The sequence below is a fragment of the Parasteatoda tepidariorum genome, chromosome 1, assembly GCF_982258835.1.
Source record: "Parasteatoda tepidariorum strain Cologne lab strain chromosome 1, Ptep-v5.0, whole genome shotgun sequence".
Taxonomy (NCBI): Eukaryota; Metazoa; Arthropoda; class Arachnida; order Araneae; family Theridiidae; genus Parasteatoda; species Parasteatoda tepidariorum.
Genome location: NC_141755.1, coordinates 48,904,382 through 48,926,236, shown reverse-complemented (window position 1 = coordinate 48,926,236; position 21,855 = coordinate 48,904,382). Strand labels below are relative to the sequence as shown.

Sequence of the window (21,855 nt, the reverse complement as noted above, 5' to 3'; positions counted from 1 at the left end):
GCACATATTAAGCGTTTGGTTGATTATATATATATATATATATATATATATATATATATATATATATATATATATATATATATATATATATATATATATATATATATATATATATAAATATATATACATAGTTTTCTTTTGTTTAAAATTTAGTCTGGAATTTTTTTTTTTTTTAATGACACAAGAAACAAAAAGTATGTTTAATTATTTTATTAATTAAGTTACTTGCATTCAACAAATATTTAAGTAAGAAAATGGAAAAAGACAGTTCTTAAAAAATATTTTTATTTAAAATTAATTACATTTTAACATTACTTATTTAACTAATGATTCTAGCTAAAGATTTATCTTTTTATTAGTAATGCTTAATATCTATCATTTTCATTTATTTATGCTAAAAACTTTATAAGAAAACTGGAAGAAAAAAAATTTATACTCTTTAAAACTAATGGATTGATTGAAATATTTTATATAAAAACATTGAACTGACTAAGTCCCCCATCCCACAAATCTAACTTTAAAACATCATTTCATAAATTAAACTTTATTATTTTTTTAATAAACATTAGAGCGAACAGATATTTGCACTTACTTGCTAACAAATGATTTTCAATGACTTATTAACTTATAATGATTCACAGTTACTTATTTACTTAGATCTAATTAACCTATGCTGGCAAAATATATAAACATAAAAACATTTTAACTGTTTTACACAACTCTTTACATAGCTTTAATAAATCTAGTGATGGGATAACAGTGTTTTGAGCTTTTTTAGAAAGGCGGCTTGCCCTTTGATCCCTATAAATGCGTCCACCCCCCGTTTTTTAAATAAAAATAATCCATCATCTCTTAATAACACCGCCTTTTTATTTAATTTTTTTTAGTAAAACGTTGCTTTTTTAAACCACCTAATTTAATGAAATGTCGATTTCTGATTTATTAAGTTATTGATAGTTATTATCCTTTATTTTAATAAGATTTTTTTATGTTGTCTAGTTATATAGTTAAAAATTTGCATAATATTCTGTCCCAGAGATATTTATATCTTTTATTTAGGGGTATATTAAAGATTATTTTAGTGTTTTTAAATATTACCATTTTTTTTAAATAAATATATCTTATTAAAAAAAAATTTTATACAGGGATTGTCTTTTAATTATTAATTATTCTTTAATTATTCTTAAAAAGTTTCAAAATTTTCTGTTATTTTGATGAGTGAGAATTACTTTGTGAAATATACACACAAAATAGTAGAGGGTAATTTAAAAGTTGAGGATCAAATTCAGTTATGACATAATTTTATACATTTTGATAAATTTTAACAGTGGTGAGTGCCCTTTTCTGTGAGGAAGCACTCCTCCCTTTTTTTATTTCTAGGGTGAACTCTGGGGATAACAATCATTAAAAGCTGGGTCTTTAAAAAAGTTTGATTTCTCATTAAAAAAAAAAACTATTTCAAAATTTAATTATGCTGTAAATTTAATGTACAAATGATGTAAGACACATAATGCACATATCTTTAATTTGTACTTTAAAAGGGTTGTGTTTTGCAAGCAGTTTCTTGTGTTTTGCAAATACAAAAAACTGAATTTATCTTTTTATGAAGAAATAAGAGTTGTATGGAAATGCTCAATTATGATTTTAGAAGCTGTCACAAGCAACATTGTTTTTCTTTGGAGATTTTAACCTTTCCAATTTGAAGGGATTATACCAAAATATAAATTATTGGAAGTAAAAGAAACCATACAAGCAAATAATACTTTTAGGGGGAAGAGTTTCAGATACAGTTATATTATTATTATTAGAAATAAAATTTAACAGCTTGCATAGAATTTCTTTGACACTGTCTCATGCATAATTTTTTCATGGAATAACATGATATTGGATTGTCATGTTATTGCAAGCAACATGTCAAACATTGATACCGATTTTAATACATTTTTTGTTAATTAGACAAAATTGTAATCTTGAAGCTCACATAAATTTGGCAGCTTCATAGGTCTTTTTGTACCATTTTGACAAACAAACATAATATAACGACAAAAAATGATCAATGAGAATTATGGATAATAGTTAAATCTTAAATACCAGAAAAATATTGAACGATTATCAAAATGTGTAGGACATCCATGTATATTCATCTGTATAAGACATAATACTAAATTAATTTTAATTGACCAAGAAAAAATTATTATTACTTTCGGAAAAAACTGACATTGAACTAAATATAAAGATATTTGTCCCCCCCCTTATTATATTATGTCATTTGGATGATAAAATATTTCCGGGAAAAAATTAATAAAGAATTAACTACAAAATGATGAGCTGCACAAATTGCTATTTTCAAAATTTTAAACCTTGATAAAAATTTACAGGGAAAAAAAAAAATAAATTAAAAAAAATAAATAAAAATAACAGAAGAATTTAAAAAAGTAGGTAAATGGGGTCTTACCGTGTAGGAGAAATACTTAAAGCAGTCTGCCTAGCTCTATAACCACCCAAATTTTTCTGTAATACGACAATTTTTAAGAAAAGTAATAAAAACAACAGTATCACTTAAAAGTCTTTCGTGAAAACCTCGCTTTGTGTGCTAATTATTTTGCATATTATGCTATTTCAGCTACCAAAATTAGAAAATTTAGTTTAGATTAAAAGTATGATCAATAAAAAATTTAATCAAGGACAAAACAAAGTCTTTCAACTAGAGAAATCATTCAAAAAAGGTAAACTGTATAATCTTCATCAATTAGCTTATAAATTTTACATATTTGTCTGTTTTAAATTAAACTGATTATCTCTTATAACACTGATTATCTCTTATACTTATAGTTTAAAAAAAAGAAGAAGAAATTTTTACATGAGTTATTTTCTCTCACTAAACAAGATCTCAAAACTCCCTAATCATACCACTAAGCATAATGCTGTTATAACAATCAAAATCAACTTATGGCTTTCTCATGCATTCGTAAAAAATAGCTAAACACTGAACAGTGATTTCTAAGAGTGAGTTTAGTATTTCCCCAGAACACAGTTTATTTGGTTAAAAATTTTCTCCAAAACTATATCGCTTTTTCCTTTCAGTTAAAAATATTGTTAGAAAATTAAATTCATATATTGATAGAAATTTTTAATAATTTTTTCTTTAATAGAAAAAAATTCATTTGATTTCACAAATTTTTTTAATAAGCTAACATATGTGTTAAAACAGGGTGCGTAGCCAAATCTTTGAATCAAAAATAAGCACTTTTTAAAAACTTTTCAAGCACTTTACAAAAATTTTCAAGCACTCAAAAAATTCATATTCTATCAATGATATAATTGAAAAACAAAAACTTTTTATAAACAGTTTTAGCGTTAAAAAAAAACAAAAAAGAAACGGGCGTAAATCAAAACAATCAGTACCTTCCCGCATCACTGAGTGAATTCAACTTGACCCTGAACTCAGAATAAAAGTACCCTTACCCCCAACGTCAAAAAAAGTGTTAGAAGTAAAATAAAATAAACAAGAACAAAAATAAATTAAATTAAAAATAAAAACATTTCATAAGGATCTGATATTCTCTATCCGAATTGGAGCACTCGGGTTTCGGTTTCAAGTGGGCGCATGCGCAAGTCATAACATGGGTACGACATGAAGTCCGCGTCAATAATTGCGTAGCAAACTCCCCATTTTTCGTGAAATGCATGGGATCCACCAGATATCACTGAAGGAAAGAAAAAAAATTATTCGGAAAAAAAGCACTTTTTAAAAACGCCAGCTGAAAAAAGCACCTTTAAAAGCTTTTAAAAACGAAATCCCCAAAAAAGCACCTTTAAGTACTTTTTACAAATGCTACGCACCCTGTAAAAATAATAGAAATCAAAATTCAAACAAATAATTAAACAAATTGACTAATACAGTTTTTTTTACAGATAAAAATTTTGTTATGTTACACATAAAATAAGAAAATCTTGCTTTGTCAATAATGCTAAATCCCACAGAAGTCAGGCAGTTTCACTGAATAAAGGACATTTCCACAAAAGAGAATTTGATTCGATAAAATTAAAATAAACCAACAGTTCTTATGACTAAGTACTGCAACAAATGTAGTTTTTTGATGTAATTACTTGTAATATGCAAAATATAATTTAAGTTTGGTACACTTTAAATAAATTCTAAATAAAGACGTTTAAGTGCTACTGTATAAAATAAAAAGGAATTACAAATCATCATCATGAGGACAAATAATTAACTTAAAAAATGAACAAATTCAACACAGGCAGAAAAATATAAAATTTTTTTGAATTTCATTAGCTCCATTATATGATAAATTAGATCGATAGGTACTACATTGTCTGGGAAGTAAAGACGTCATGTCCGCAGTGTCGACCACAGTGCCACAATCATGTAGCTAACCACAAAATTATGGAACCTTAACCTTCATGACCTCCCAGGCCCACAATGGGCTGTTGAGATAATGCTTTACTGATAAAATACAATTACTATACTAACTAGAAGAATATTAAAGCTTAATTAAAGGGATACATTTACTAACTACTGTGTAATATTACATACTTTACCTGCCCTACTACAGGGATGAGATTAGCCAAAACGCAAAAAAGCTGAATTTCCACGATAGCAAATTTTACGCAACAGCAACCCTTTAATAATAAATTCCAGACAGTTTAAGGTAATAAATAATGTGTTGACATACAATTGTGTACTGATCTATTATTATAAAAACGATTACATAACATTTAGTGAAGAAAAAAAATTACAAATTGAAAATATAAAGCTGGAAATTATATTTTTCCTCAGTTCACATAAGAGACAATTACTACTTGAAAAACTACCTGGTTTAGCAAATTAAAACTACTGAGAATATATATTAATATTTCATTTCTTTTAATAAATACTGTTATGTGATTTATAGCAAATATATCAGTAATATTACTTTTTAAATTATATTGGGGAAAAAAAACTTTAACAATGGACCGAATCATTATGTTCATATTATAGTCTAATCTAACTACAGCCGAAATGATAAATTACATGACAATCAGCAACTGCTTAGATAATTGTTTTTTTATTTGATAAGAATTTTGCATTTTATAGCATAAATAATGTTCATATTATAGTCTAATCATTATCATTATGTTCATCATCATATATCATTATGTTCATATTATAGTCTAATCTAACTACAGCCGAAATGAAAAATTACATGACAATCAGCAACTGCTTAGATAATTGTTTTTTTTATTTGATAAGAATTTTGCATTTTATAGCATAAATAACAGCAATTATAAATAAAATTTTGATGAGTTAATTAACTCTTTTTCCCCCCAAATTTTTTTTTTAATTCAATCCCTTTCTAAGTGATTGCTTTTGTTTGCTATATCTTTTATGTTTGCTATATTTAGTCGTTAGTCCATCTTCAAACATCTTGTGACAAGTCCTATTTTTTCTTCTTTGCAAGCACAGAATGTAAGTTCTGAATATATTCCCTTCCAGTTTCTCTGATGTTGTAACACTTATATATACTAATAATCTTTGTTAGAAAAACAGTCACCTTTATAGTAACTAATTTAAAAAAAAAATTACTTCATACAAGAATCGCGATAATTTGATATTAAAATCGTGTGAATAAGAATCAAGATATTAGCAGATTCCAGGCTTGGGACCTCTTAAAAGGCTTGTCAAAAGCAGCGTCGTTTTAACTATGAAAATCGGATCTATCTGGAGAGCGGGTAAAAAATTCGAAAAATCTTATCTGCTGCGCGTAAAAGGGGAGATAATAGGTAAAATAAGTAAAAATGAGAAATGATTGGTAGCTATGTAGTTTGAATTTTCTGTTTCTCTTTGAAAATCGGTGAATTTTCTGAAAAAGCGGAATACTTAAAAAAAAATGAAATTTTTAGAAAATCTGAATTTTTGATAAAAAAGCTGAAAAGAAAGAGATAAAAGTGAAAAAAGCGGAAATCCGCTAAAAAGCGGAAAAATCTCATCCCTGCTACTATAAATACCAGTTTGCTTTGGCAGTAGGTTCATCTATCTACTCTATCACTGACAAGAAATAAATAAAAATTGAAAGATTGATTTGTAATAGTTCCAAAATGACAGTAGACATTGAAACTATTTCAAATCTTATCTTTTAAATTGCAGAATAAATTTTTTAAAATTATGTTCCTTTTTTGAAACTTTTTTTAAATATTTAATTTTTCTGCTTGTTGCAGTTTATCATTAATTAAAAATACTTAGACTTTATGTTGATACAGTGTACCCTTTTGTTTTCAATAAGTAGAGCAATATAAATTATGAAAAAAAAATGTGGCAAAAGTTTAAAATTATACGGATGACCAACAACAAGGCCAGCGTACGACCCACCATTTATGCCCCACAAAAAGCATCTATCAGGAGTATAATATAATCCTCTCCGGAGAGGAATCGAATTCCAGTTTATCACATGACAGACGGGGATACTCACCACCTAAACTAAATTCTTTTCTTGCTTTAAACACAATTTTTTCATCTTCTATGAATATAAGGCAAAAGTCTGTGTGTTGTATTGACTTGAGAATGGGGAGTACTGATTTGGCTCTTTTTTCCACATTTTGACAATTTTAACAGGGTGACTTGAAAAGAATTACCATTTTCTGACACTATGTAGTTCAGACATATTAAAAACATGAAATTCCATCAAAAATCATTTTTTTTCATCGTGTGATCATGGCACATGCTGTTATAGAAACACCATCATTGCAAAATTTTAAAAAAAATACAAGCACATGAAATCTTGAAGAAAAATACATAATTAAAGCTTGCTACGTTATCCAAAATTAAAGAAATCAGTGGCCTTTTGTTATGGACACTCCTACAAAACTTACATCTCTAAATATGGACACATTTTTAATTCCCCATGAATCTTCTGTTCATAAATATTCATGTACATTCTCTGCAAAGATTTGTGCCCTGAAACAGTATTTTTCGTAACCTGACACAATTTTTTTTCTAACTTTGAAAAAAAAAAAAAAAAAAAAAACTATTTCTGCTTCGAATTCTAAATGGTGTAAACTAATTTATTCTTCATTGGATATCTAACTGCAATTTGCCCCTGCCTTTAAAATTTTAGGAAATTTAGCTTGATGAAAAATAACAGTGATTTTATTTATTTAGTGATTTCCTTGTAATAATTAAAAAATAATCTTTGAAACATTTTAGTTAGAAATATCAATTATTTTAGCTATGTTATTATTTTTAAATAATAGCAGGGGTCTGTCCGGACATTTTGTAAAAGGTCCGTTTCTGTAAAATTGTGAAAAAATTACTCGTAATTTGTGAATATAAAATAAACATTAAGTCACATTCTTTAAACCAGGGTCCGCTTTTGTGAATTTGTGCAAATAGGGTCCGTTATTGCAAAAAAAACTTTTTCAAGGAGTTTTAAATTGTAAAGACATACAAGATTATGCTCAACACTGTAAAATTATAATTAAAAAAAATTAATTTTAAAAAATAAGCAGCAATTGCAGCTACTATATTAGCGATGCAACATATAAATATTTGGTATTTAGACTATACTGCTCAACGCAAAATATTCATTTCGGACGAATAAAGGAAGAAGCGTCTGCTGAAGACAAAATTTAGTTAGTTTACACCTGTCTCCCCCCCCCCTTTCCTGGGAAGGGTTTATTCCAATAACGAAACAATAATGAAGATAAACAAATTTGTGAATAGTAAGAGCTGCCTAATTAAAAACTTCATTCGCTTAAAAATTAAACAAATAGAAAATAACAGTCACCAGGTTTCAAGCTCTTCAAAACTAAAGGCCTATTTTCATATTTGCCATACATGAATGAGAAGAAACAAAAGTGATTTGAAATAAAAAAAAACTTAAAGTTACTAACCAAAAATGGAAATATAAAGGTGAGAAACATAACTAGTAGCGAAAGAACAGAACAAGAAAAATCTCAGTGGCTGAGAGGGCAGTGGCTAGTATGGTAATGATATGGATAGTATAACAATAACATTTTTACTTAGTTACATAGGATAATCATGGATAAGTAGCTAAAACAATTCTTAGAATTTAAAAAGAGAGCATTATTGCATGATAAAACAGCCTTAAGACAAATTTGTTTGGTAAACAGGAAAATTGTTGCAAGCATCTAGTCTTCATACTTAATTACCAAACAAATAAATAAGTTTATTCAGATTTGAACATAACTTAATTGCCCCACTTACACTTTGAAATTACAACTTCATCAGCTATAGATCTATTTTTAAAAAAATTATCTTATTGAAAAGCTGATTAACTTTAAAAAAAAAAAAATCGATTGTCTTAATTACATAATGGGCATAATAATGTACACTTTAAAACAAAGATAAATAAATTAGATTTATATGCATAGAGAAAAAAGGATAATATGTGTAGCTTTCATTCATACAGTAGAATTTGAGCTGCGATGGCTCAGGGGCATGGGTGCAAGTTGGAAAAAAGGCCAAGACTGAAAATTTTTTGACTGTAATACCTATCATATACAATACCCCCTCGACATATGCAAACTATCTAAGAAAGCTTTACCATAATACATCAAGATTAACTACTGTACAAAAAATATTTATTCATCTGTCTTTTGATAAAATAACAACAGGACATAAGAAAATAGACCAATAACGTAGACCTAAAAAATATTTTTACGGACAGAAAAAAAAAATTCAGATTTCTGTCTTCGAGTCAGTTTTGTTTCCGTCTTACTTCCGTCCGCGGACATTTTCGAAAGACGGAAATCCGTCCTAGGGACGGAAGACTTGCACCCATGCTCAGGGGATAAAGCAGTCACCTTTCAATGAGGTGAATCGGGTTCGAAACTGGCGATGGCTGTTTGATACGAATCCGCATCCAGCTTGCACCGACCACAGTGCTGACATGAAATATCCTCAATGGTAGACGGATCATGCGTTAGAGTATCTTTGCCGTCAGGCTAACCGTGGGAGGTTCTAGGTCTTCTTTCCATGTAACACAAACATTAGTTAGTTCCCTCAAAAAGTCCTCCACAAAGGAAAAATTTCTTCCAATACTTGATCCAGGAGTTCCCTTGTCTTCTGGATTGGGTTCAAAGTTACAAGGCCTCAGAGTTGAGCATTAGAAGTCGTAAACCCAAAAATTGGGTCGGCTATTCAACAACGGTAATAAAATAAAAAATACAGAAAACTTTTGTTATATAATACATATACATTAAGAGAAATTGCTCTTCTTCTATGATGTCTGAAAAAACAAACAGAACGTGACCTCAAAAACTCTTTCAGGTTGCTCAAAGAACGCTTTACCCAACCAACGTTATACCCATGGAGTTGGTCCCCTTCTGTTATAAGTCTTTCATGAGCTACTGCTCAGAAATTGCCAACACTTGGCGATTACTCTGCAAATCACAAAACAGAAATCCTCCCATGAGTTGATGCAACCTTCTAGCAAGTTTAACACAGCATTTCTAACAATGAACAACACGGTGGAGATATAGTACATGAATCATGAGGTACTTAGATTGACATTAAACCAAAGCACCTAGCTTGAACAGAAATTTTGTTTACAATATATATAATGCACACAAAACTGAACTGTAAATAAATAAAAAATTGAAGAGTAATCATCATTCATTAGGTTCTTGAAGATTTTTTTCATTTTAAATTTGAAATAATGCATAAGAACATATACCATACGTTAAGCACAGAACTATTATTACCTGTCAAATATGACACCCTTTACCTTTTCAATAATAAAATTAAATATCAGCAAATCACCTAACTCGTAGGAGATCTTTTGCATGTTTAATGTCAAAACATAAGTCAAAGTTCATAGATAACATCGAAAACGTTATTTACAATAGTAAGCCTTACCTGTTCTAAAACCTCCAAATACTCTTGCACAAAATTTTGGACGAACTCCACAAATAATGGTGGAATATTCAGATCTTTATTAGATGTCATCAGTTGCAATACTAATATTAAAAGGAGGAATGTCAGTTTATAACATATAATGCATCTTAAGCATCAACAACATTATAATTCCAATTCCAAAATACCGTTGTTTTTTTTTATTTCTTCATTTTTTTTATATTTTTTTGTGGCAGTCACAGTTAAATTTTGCGAACCCTGATCAGATGTTTGATAGTGTGTTTCAGCTCCGGTGGATTTTATAAATCAAAGATTGGAACACTAAGCGCTTAATTTTAATAATGTTATGCAATTTATATACAAAATACTTCTCTCAAACAAAAAAGCAATCAGATCATAAGAGACTAGTTCTAACTAAGTCAGCCGACTTTATTTCTGAAAACCAACCAGGCAAACTTTCCAAACCGTATCTGCGGTACCATATCTCTAGCATCAGAATTACATCGCGTATACTGGAGCAAACAAACTGTATGTGGTTCATATACGCTATCGTACGTCAATGCGATTCATGCATACCAAATCTTAATAAGTAATTTATAAGGTACAAAATCACACGCAAGCTTGTTGTGTAATCGCATGCTGTGTGAATGCTCCCAAATTCCTCACATCACCGCTTTTCGTAACAGCAATTTTTTTCCATGGAGCTAGGAGTAACTACTCCTAGCTCCATGTTTTTTTCCTTCTTTCCTTCCCCCCTTTTTTTTGCCTACACAATCATTTTGCCGAAATTTAAAGCTGTTAAGTGGCGTTTGGTATAGGACAGTGTTTTTCCCAAAGTGTGGTGCGCGTACCCCAAAGGGTATGGGAACAGTTTACCGAGGGTACGCGTTTTTATGCGAAATATCTTGCAACAAACGAAAATTTCAAAACATTTTATTTAAAAGCAAAGCTAGCCATGAAAATTTACGATTACATAATTTTCTATTGGCTATTTTTTGCAGAGTTAACAGTTAATAATTAGTGGCTTCAACAGCCAGTTGTGATTTTTAACTTTTGTGCAATTTTTTATAGTAAAATTTTTTATTTTTTTATTAGTGGTACACAGCGTTACGAAAAATTTAGAAAGGGTAGACAACAGTTATTAGTTTGGGAAACACTGGAGGATAACATCTAATAAATTAATCAAATTTTTTAAAGTAATATTTCACAATTGAAATCATTTTTAGCTCACCAAAATTGAAAGAGAAAAATCATAAAGTTATATTCGATCACAATATCAGTTCTGTTTCTATAATTTGAACATTAAGACAACTTCAATTGATGGTGTTTTCAATATAAATGTAAACAATGACAATCCTGATCTCTATACCTGCAATATATATACCTGCTATACCAGTGGCGTAAGCAGAATTTTTTTCATAATTTTCAGAAATTACTAAAAGAAATTCGAGTATGTAATAAAGCACTATTACTTCCCTAATTTAGACAGCTAGACAATTTTGACTTTTTATTTCGACAACATTGTTTAGTTAAATTTTGTTTTTATTTTTTAAGTTTACGAATATAATTTTTTTTATAATAAGAGGTAAAATATTTTATTTTTATTAAAAAGTAGGAATAAATCAAGCCAGAAAAAACTACTCGTACTGTAACAGCTACCTAAATAATAACCATATAAATGTGAATATTCCATAGAAAACCAATGAATTTAACTAAAAAATGACTTACCAACAAATAGGGAATTAAACCAGTATGCAAACACGCTAAAAATTTATTGATTTATACTGTAATATCTAAACGACGGGTTTTTTTTTGCAAGTTCGTTTAAAATGTCTTCGACAGCTGGGGTAAATTTTCTATGAATGCTTAAGAGCGTCAATCCATTCATTCTATTATTTCCCGTTGAGTTGCGTAAATAAGTCTTCAAACGGCGCAAAGTCGAAAAGGATCTTTCGTTTGCACTCGTTGAAACAGGTAGAACGACCAATATTTCTTAGGAGTTTGAAAATGTTTGGTGTTATATCTTTATTGCACATTCCAAGAGCATCCGCCGCAGTTTTTGGAACACTACCTTCGTCTTCACTAATCCTTTTTAATCTTTTATACCAGAGTTTTAGTTCAGACTTAAGGCTTTCTTTACAGGTATCCAAATCTCCAGCGTAAAATTCCACTAATGCTTCAAAAGCCTTTATGTTTGAAGGTTGGCAAATGAAAGGATCGGCAGGTAGAAGACACTGAAATCCTTTCAAAATATCACGATGCGATACAAATCTTAAGTTTAATTGTGTTATAAAATTTTCTATAAATGGAATAAAAACACTAACTCTGAAATATGTTTCCGGTGTCGATGAGGGAAAATTATCGCGATTTTTCTGTCTTCCTGTTATTCTAGAGATTTGCATGGAAGTGGAAGATCCAATGCTTGTTAGCATAAGAGAAGAAGAGCTGAATATTTCAGAGAATGTTTCAGTGGCATTTTCACGCATTAATTTTAGATCTTTAATGACATCTTCTGCAAGACTCACTGCCTCTATCAAATCTATGCTTGTTTTTTGTAGGTATCTACAGAGATGGATTGTTATGGTGAAAACTTTGTAAATGCACAAAAGAGATATTACGAACTGGCAATTAGATACTGTGCACAGTAAAGAATTAGCCTGGGTAGCTGATTCCTTATCCTTCCATTCTGATATTTTTTGTAGTGTTTCGGCGATAGGCTCGAAAAGTTCTACCACAGCGGTTACTGAGTCGTATCTTTCCATCCAACGGGTTGCACATAGCTGTTTAATTTTCTCCCTCTTAGAGCTGCTTTCCATCTCCTCTATTGCTGAAGATAGGACATACTGTCTTTTTGGCGTATTTAAAAAGTCGTATAATGTTTTAATTGCCCTAAGCAATTTCTAATGCCAGTTATTTCGCATGCATTTGATACAGCCAAATTGAGGCTATGAGCAGAGCAATGTACATAGAGTGCTGATGGGACAATACTTCTTACGTGGGCTTGTACACCATTAATTTTTCCACTCATTGATGCAGCACCATCGTACCCCTGTCCACTTAACTTTTTTATATCAACTTTCATAGACTGTAATTGGTCTAATATTGTTGTTGCTATTGCTTTTCCGGTTAAGTCATGCACCGGACGGAATGAATTGCAAAAACTGTTCGGTGATGTTAAAATTTTCTTTATCGACATATCGAACGCATAACGATAATTGCTCTATACCTGCAATATCAGTTGTTTCATCTGCAAGAATGGAAAAGCAAGTTGCATCATTAATCTTGCTGACTAGTTTTTGCAGGATTAAAATATTGCAAACCTCAATAACTTCGTTCTGAAATCGAGTGCTGGTATACTGAGCATTTTTTCTGCTTGACTCTAAAATGTTCTTAAGAGTCGAATCGTTCTTACTCCGGAAGCGAAGCAATGCCCGAAAATTTCCGTCGTTCTCTTCACCTGGTTGTTCAGCAATTATTCCCGAATCCTTATGTCCTCTTAGAGCAAGACCTTGATTTCCACAAAATAGGATGGTTTCAATGATTGGAGTAATGTTTGTTCTATTTTCTAATTTTCTTCTGCTTGCTGCACTGTCAACTTGTTCATCCACAGGTTTCATCTTTCCAAATAAAATATCGTTTAATGTCCCAGCAGTTTCGATCGATTTTTTGTGATAAAGACATTTCTCGTGTTCAGAAAATCGCTCTACAGCATTTTTCCAGTTGTCAAATTTTACATTGCACAGTTGGCCTAAAGGTTGCTTTCCAGAACCGGCACCACTTGGGGCGAAAAGTACACAAAATTTGCAAAAAGCACCACCCTTAACCTCTGAATATGCAAGCCATTTCCAGCGATAAAGCCATTTGTACTGAAATTTCAATTTTCTTTTTCCTTTTTCAGGAAAAACAAATGCTGGATTGGGTTCCCAAACATTTTTAAGTATATCCAGTTTTTTATCCTCGCATGAATTATCTTCTGAAAAAAGTCCAATGTCATATGGGTGGGAAGTAACACTTTGAGGGCCGCTTTCACATTCATCAGATTCTGCTACGCTAGAAACGTTTTCTTCAACGGAAGTATCACATTTCTGTTCAACAGAAAAACTTACATTGGTACTAGATGCTGTCACCTCACTAATTTCAGGTCGTTATTTTTTCTCAAAGTAATTAAAAATTGTTAAATTCTTGCGTTTAGACATCCTAAAGATCCAAGAACAGCAAAAATATATACATATATATTGGCACAGAAATATCCACTAAGCTACAATCTCAAAGTTTCGAGCTGGAATGAATAACTTCAACGAGCACAGAGTCTCCAAAACAAAACAGATTTAGAAACAAGCTCCGAAGGACAAGCGGCAGAGATAACTCTTTGTCTGACTAAAATCGAAAATAAATGTAACCCCCCTTCATATAATTTTTTTTAACCGCATCTACAAAATTCTCGAATTGTCTCAAAGACGACAGAACGTCAAGGATTCCAGACCTCACGAATGCCAGCCAGTCTCGAAAACTATCGCGACTGGCAGGTCAGAAAGGAACCAGTGATCGGGGCTCGCCCGTAACAGTATCACGTGAATTTGGTTTCAAAAATACAACCCTATTATAGTAAATGTTTTATCAGTACTCTGAGAAATACCGTGAGAAAAAAAAAAGTAGGCATAAGGCAAATAAAAATATATAGTCTTAAAAAATAATAACCCGCATAATTTCTACTAAAATTTTTATTTTTGTCTGTATTATTTTGTAAAATCACTTTGTCTGAGCTCAAGGGGGGGGGGGGGTTGAGCCCCTAAACCCCCCCTTGCGTATGCCCCTGTGCTATACTCTTCCTGATCTCTATACCTGCTATACTCTTCCAGTTCGAAAGTTCGCAACTGCTTACTACAGCTTATTCTGCGAGGCGATATTTTCAAACTGACAATTTTGTTTTCAATAAAAGAAATAAATTAGATAATTTCTGATCTCAAATCTGCCGTATTTCATAAGATATTAATGTTATTATGTAGTTCGGGTGAGTTTGAAGTGAAAATTTGTTTTAGTTATTTAGTGATATATTGTTTAAAAAGGTGACATGGTTGCTAGATTTAGAATAACTCGCTTTTTTGTCAGTCTTGATTTGGCCCCTTTCCATTTGTTTATAACTGTTTGTTCGTGTTGCAAGCTGTGCACCATCTAACGTTAGTGTTAGCATATTGTTCGAGGAGTAAGATTAAGTTTAGTAATAAACATTCAAATACCATGTTTGCAAGAATCTTAAAAGACAATGATCACGTTGTGAGCCGAATGGCTTTAAAATACACCGGAAACAGTAACCCCGAAGCATAAGCGGCATACAACTTGCAGCGCTCCCTCGTGTCGAAAACACCATCCATAACGTTCTAACATTTTGAGGGAACCAAAGACAACATGACTAAAATCAGAGGATAAAAATAAAAGATTTATTTTCCGGAAAAAGGTACAGTCACAAAACTGAGTGGCTAACTTAAAATAAATTAAAATACAAAAGTGTATAACACACTGAGTAGTAGTAAATACGTCGTGATTTTACAGAGTTATATCGCTGGTTCAAAACTAAAATGACACATCTGCCACGTATTATGCTTGCAGATGTATCGTTTTAGTTTTGAATCAGAGATATATCCTAGGAAAAGTGTGCGATAACAAAAATGATATCTGTATTTTGCAGTCGGTTACAGTCAATTTCCGACAGCGACAGCAGAAAGAAAATCAGGATGTGCTCGATGACAGGTTGCAAGTTCGGTATTACCTTCAATCTAGGACTCCCCTACACTCTCTATATTAAAAATCATAATAGCATTAGGTATAGCATTACAAGGCTTAGTATTACATTTTTTTTTGATGCGCAAAAACTATAAAACTTAGTAACTTTAGATTACAAAGGAGAGTAGGGGAGTACAGGGAATACGGGGAATAAAAAAAAAATATAATATGCGATTATTGGTGCGAGAAGTTATTGGCTGTTAAATTTGAAATTTGGTATGTTGAAAGGGCCATATTTGTTTATAAACTTAACTCAGATATAAATTCTAATTTGACTGAAAGTAATTGCAATCTTAAGTGCTTTTATTTCGATTTTTTTTTTGTTTTCCCTTATAATTTTCTTAACTGCGCAAAAACTATAAGATTTAAAAGCTTGAAATTATGATGGGCTGTAGAAAAACACATGAAATATAAGGCAATAAAAAAAAGTTAACTTTCAACAATGAGTTCGATTCTTATTAACTGATCTATCTGCTTTGTTTATCTGTAGCAAGGCCGACTTTCTAGTCTGCCTTGATCTGTAGCCTGATGAAATGCAACTACGTAGTCAAAAATTGATGTACTGAAAATGCCATTTTCATTTGTGAACTTAACGCAAATTTCATTTTGAAATTCCAATTTGTTCGAATGTTATTGTAAGTTTAAGTAAGTCGTAGCAAAAGGGTGTTATCATGCCTTGTATTTTGTGAATTATGAGAGAATTTGTTGGTGTACAGTCAGAGAGAGCATGACCTTCTCCCCCCCCCCCGCCAAAAAAAAAAGAAATCCTTCAACTATAACGTATAGGTTTTTCATTTTTTTAAGACTTTAAAAAATTTTCGACTTTCGTTTTTTAATATTTTTTTAAATTTCAAATTTAATTTTTTAATTAAATGTTTTTTTAAATTAGAAATGTAATTTTTTTTTCAATCTCTCAGATCGAATTGATTGACCACAAATATGCGAGTTAAAACATCATATTATTATTTATTCGCAAATGAATCAGTCGTCATGACTAACAAGGTAATAAAACAATATATATTTTTCATTATATTGAGATGCTTTTCCCAGCTAGAGATGCTAAGTTTCATTTTCATTTTTCTGAGTTTCTCGCCAGAGGTGCAATGTTTAGCATTGAATCAGTTTGAAAAGAGGAAGATTACCTATGCAAGATGAACCAGTTAGGGAACACCATATAATTTCTACCAATCAGAAATAAATTTACCACGCAATCTATTCTGGATCTTTAATATATATTAAATAGACAAAATGAAAAGATAATAATCTCAAAGATAATAATCAAATAAAGATAATAATCACAATAGAGAGACAAAAAAGAATAAAGAACAAGAGAATAATGAAGAAAAATATTAATAAGTTTTATTTACTGCGCATAAGCTGCAAGTACATAGAACCCCTAAAAGAAGTTAAAAATACAAATAAAACAAGAAAAGCAGTATATATATATAAGTTTTAAAGAAAAGAAGAAAAATTATTAATAAATAAAATAATTTTTTAAAAAATTATTTGAAAAAAAAAAAAAAAAACTGGAAAAGAAAATGAGGAAAAGGTATAATCTCGTCAACAGCTCACACAATTATATGAGCAAAAAAAGTGCTTTCTAATATTGTATTAATACAGCTAAAGTAAAATATATAAATACAATGGGGTGAGGAGCACCAAGCAAATTTAATAGAAAAAGAGCATATTAAGCTAAAAATACAAAATAAAACATATCAAGCAAAAATAGAAAATTAAAAATTCAAGAAAAATTACGAATGAAACACAAAATTTAACGACATTTTTAAGAAATGATTTAAAATATTTTTGTAATAAGTTCGCAACATTACAAAATATAAAAATAGAAGCTTAAATAGAGGATAGCGGGATGCAGTTTATGGCGCGTTCTTGCTGAAGTACAGAAGTGCATTTGATTTGTTAGCTACCTTGGATAGATCCGAAACTGGATGTGCGCATGTGAACTTATTAAACAAGGTTAATTTAGATATATACATGTATATAAACATACGTATATATGTATCTTTTTAATTTGAAAGAAATTACCGGTATGAAACGAAAAGCTGATGAAGGATGAAGTTCTTCTATTTAATTTGATGAATTGTATTTAGCGCTTAATATTTCATAACCTTTTATTTCATTTTAAGTGTCTCCAAGATACTTTTGTCGAAAGTAGCAGTCCATCAGCTGTTTTCATTACAAAAAGATAGCTTCATTTTCAGGTCTATTTACAATGATTGAGTTTTGGTTTAACTCGACACGAAAAAAAAATATCGAAGGAAAGAATTACTCCTCTGCTGCAAGTTAAGAAAAAAGCATTGCTGTATAGGATTTATGTAATAATCCGCGACTGCATATAGTTCCGTTTTATTTAGCTATTAAATTATATAATTATGCTTTCAAAAAATTATAAAAGCTCTTTAAAGTTAAATTCGTCGGACAGAAATTTAATCCGTGCTGTTTTTTACAGGCAAATGGAAGGCCGCGCGCCGTCGTTTCAAGAGTTAGCGATGTTGATATTTGTACGTGTTTGGAGCTTGGCATGCATTAAGCGAGCACTTGATGTAAACAGGCTCTCTTCAACGGGATAATCTTAATAGTTTCTGAGAGAATAATCTACTGAATAGAAGAAACAGCACCAATTCCACGAATACTTCATTGCATGGGCGTTGAAATGGGGGGGGGGGAGTCCAAGGGATCCTGACCCCCTCAATAGTTAGGAAGTCTGAACGCAAAATTTAAAAAAAAAATAATAATATTTCTGCTTTATTTTCAATAAAAAAAAAGTTAATATTTACATCAGCAATGTAAATTTAGTGGTCCAATACGACACCTAGATATTCATTTAAAGGTCTGAAAAAGTAATATGGTAGACAAACTTGAGAAAGAAAATATCAAACTTTACAATTGTATGATTCATGTTATGGTCATGTATGGTAAGTTATTAATTGCCATCTATTAAAATTAATCATGCCATCTATGCCTAAAATTAATTTGGTTCATTACCTCATAATGATCGATGATTAGAATTTATTTAGTGCAGTGAAAAATTAAGTGAAAAAAAGCTGAAATAATGTTAGTAAATGCATTCAGTAACAGATCAAAATGCTGAAGCCAAATAAATAGACAAATGAGAAAAACAAAGGAAGTAAAAACTAACAAAATACTATATTAAGAATTCTAAATAAAGTAAAATTTTAAAAGAGCAAAAAATTATGTTTTATTGATAAACAATGAATGACGCCGTCAGTACATGCGGAAATACCCGAGTTTATGGTACCACATAAAAGAAGTATGCATATACATTATAATTGTTATTCTCACATATATCAATAAGCGACATAATAAAAGATTAAAAATAATAGGTATTCCATTTCAAAAATCTTAAAATTAAAATCTAACCTACGCGTCGAATAAAATAAGAACAAATTTAAAAAAAAAAAAAAAAAAAAAAAAAAAAAAAAGCACGGATTTCAAGGCAGAATAAAAACTATTTTTCGTTACTATTTTGTAATTTCCAAACATATTTCAAGGCGACTATATTGCCACCCATGCATATTATTTTAGCGGTATTCGTATGAAATTTGGCGAGAATTGTCGCGATGTGGTCACTCTGTCGTGAACCCTGCTCGATACATAAAAAAATTATTTCATAAAAAAAAGTATTTGTAACGGCGAAATTCACTTTGAAAAAAGAAAAAAAAAAGGAACGAACTTTTTTAAAAAATAACAAAATGGGCGTTTGAATAAAATCGCGTTACTATTTAGCATTTTAACATAATTGTTACTGCCACAATAACCTTTCTATGAAATGTATAGTGAGAAAAATAAAAAAGACATCACCTTGAATAATTTTTGTTCTAATGATTGAATTTTCACGTATTAAGTGTCAATTTTAATGGTTCCTGAAGATGATTTCAAATATGCTAATTAATTGGCGCTAACTGCTAATTAAGTTATGAAATCAGACACAAAAACTTCGAATGTGGAAAACTTTCTCTGAATTTAATATATATATATATATATATATATATATATATATATATATATATATATATATATATATATATATATATATATATATATATATATATATATATATATATATATATATATATATATATATATATATATATATATATATATATAAGTTCAAAATGAAGAATAAAACAAAGAAAAATTATAGACATATGAAAAAAAGGGGGGGGGGAATAATAAGTAAAAAATAACAAACAACAGTTTATATAATATATATAATGAAAAAAAAAAAAAAAGAAAAAAAAAAAGATGAAATTTTATTTAAAAAACCGGGAAAAAAAAGAGATAATCTTTTCTTCAGCCCACACGATTATATCCGCAAAACAGAGTGCTTTCTGATATTGTGTCAATAAAGCCAAAGCAAAATATATTAATACAATAGTGTGAGGAGCACTCAAAAATTTTTTTTATAAAAATAACAACAAATAAAAAAGATCACAAAAAGTAAAAATAGCGTGCAAAAACAGAAAATAAAATAAAAAAACATTTAAAAGGGACTATAAAGCGAGTAGCAAAATCAGATCAACTTACAAGGACAGAAAATATTTCAAGAATGATTTAAAAATGTTTTCGCAGAAAGATTGCCAGATTACAAAATATGAAAACAAAAGATGAAAGCAAAAGCGCAAATTGAGTGTAACAAGAGGGTTTTAAAGTGTCGTTCTTACTGCACTGCTGAAGTGATTTGTTATTCTGAGCTTTGATTTGTTAGTTACCAAGGATGGGCCCGAAATGGATGTGCGCAAGGTAATATTATACTGGATAATTTTAAAAATTGATCATAAATAGTTTTAAAAGATAGATGTTTATTTAAGAAAAAATATTAAAAAGAAAAGAGAAACATAAATTGCCTGTTTTGCAAATAATTTTAGTCGCGGATTTGCACAATATGGATTAGCACATAGAAAAATTATTTAAATTATCAAAGAAAAAAATTTTTAATAGATAATTTTAACACGGATTTGCCCGAAATGGATTTGCACATGGAAAAATTAACAAAGAAAAACCCTTTAGTAGATAATTTTAGCCACGGATTTGCCCGAAATGGATTTGCACATGGAAAAATTGTATAAATTAATAAAGAAATTTTTAGCAATCAATTTTACCCACGGATTTGCCCGAAATTGATTTGCACATGGAAAAACTGTATAGATTAACAAAGGAAATAATTTAGTAAAGGAAATTTTAGTAAATAATTCTAACAACGGATTTGCCCGAAATGGATTTGCACATGGAAAAACTGCATAGATTAACAAAGGAAATAATTTAGTAAAGGAAATTTTAGTAAATAATTCTAACCACGGATTTGCCCGAAATGGATTTGCACATGGAAAAATTATACAAATTAACAAAGAAATTATTTAGTAAATAATTTTGGCAATGGATTTACCTGAAATGGATTTGCACATGGGAAAATTATAAAAATTAACAATAAAAAAATGTTTATTAAATATATCCACAAAAATATACGATTAATTCAGTGATTTTATATAAAATTTTATTATTTTAGTTGGGTATTCATTGTTTTTTATCAAATTTTGAAATAGTTTATCGATTTGTTTTTTGGTTAAATAAATATTACTACATATTCTTTTAATTCTGTTCATTTCATTAAAAGTGGTATTTAAATAGATACTCCTAGAAACATTAGAATTCCAAGTAACTAGTTTATTAATATTAAAATTAAAATCATTTCTTTTATCGTATAAATCAACAAAGCAGATATTTTCAACTTTCATAATACCCAAATCCAAAAAATTGAAATTAATATTATCATCATGATTACGAAGTAAGATTAATTCCTCAGGGTATATATCACTCAATAAAATAGTAAAGTCTTGGAAATTAAAGATAATTAAGTCATCAATATATCTAAAAACAAATTTAATACTAAGAGTAAAATTTTTTTCATAATAATGCAAAAATAAGTTAGCTAAGAGAGATGAATAATTAGATCCTTGTGGTATTCCATTAATTTGAAGAAAAATATCCTTTCCATTGTAAAGATAATTACTAAAAAGACAAAAATTGATCAGAATTTCCCAATAATCAAAATCGCAACAAAGGATATTTTTAAAATCATAGTAATAATTCAAAAGGACATCTTTTAGTTTAGAAAGGGGAATGCTATTGAAAAGATCCTGGAAATCAAAAGTCGCAATAGA

General features: G+C 29.7%; 1 protein-coding gene across 4 annotated transcripts in view; it reads right to left on the bottom strand.

The window, feature by feature from the left end:
• Positions 1–10,619, bottom strand: part of LOC107449411 (transcription initiation protein SPT3 homolog) — an 80,236-nt gene extending 69,617 nt beyond the window's left edge. Inside the window, exons 1-2 of one of the 4 annotated variants that reach the window (XM_043055301.3) lie at positions 9,878–10,102; positions 2,456–2,511 (exon numbers count right to left, since the gene is read on the bottom strand). In XM_043055301.3, coding sequence (XP_042911235.1) covers positions 2,456–2,511; positions 9,878–9,967 — 146 coding nt within the window. In that variant the 5' untranslated portion in view covers positions 9,968–10,102. Of the gene's footprint in view, positions 1–2,455; positions 2,512–9,877 lie in introns of all 4 variants that reach the window. The other 3 variants (XM_043055304.3, XM_043055303.3, XM_043055302.3) reach the window with 3 other exon arrangements.
• Between the last annotated feature and the right edge of the window lie 11,236 nt (positions 10,620–21,855).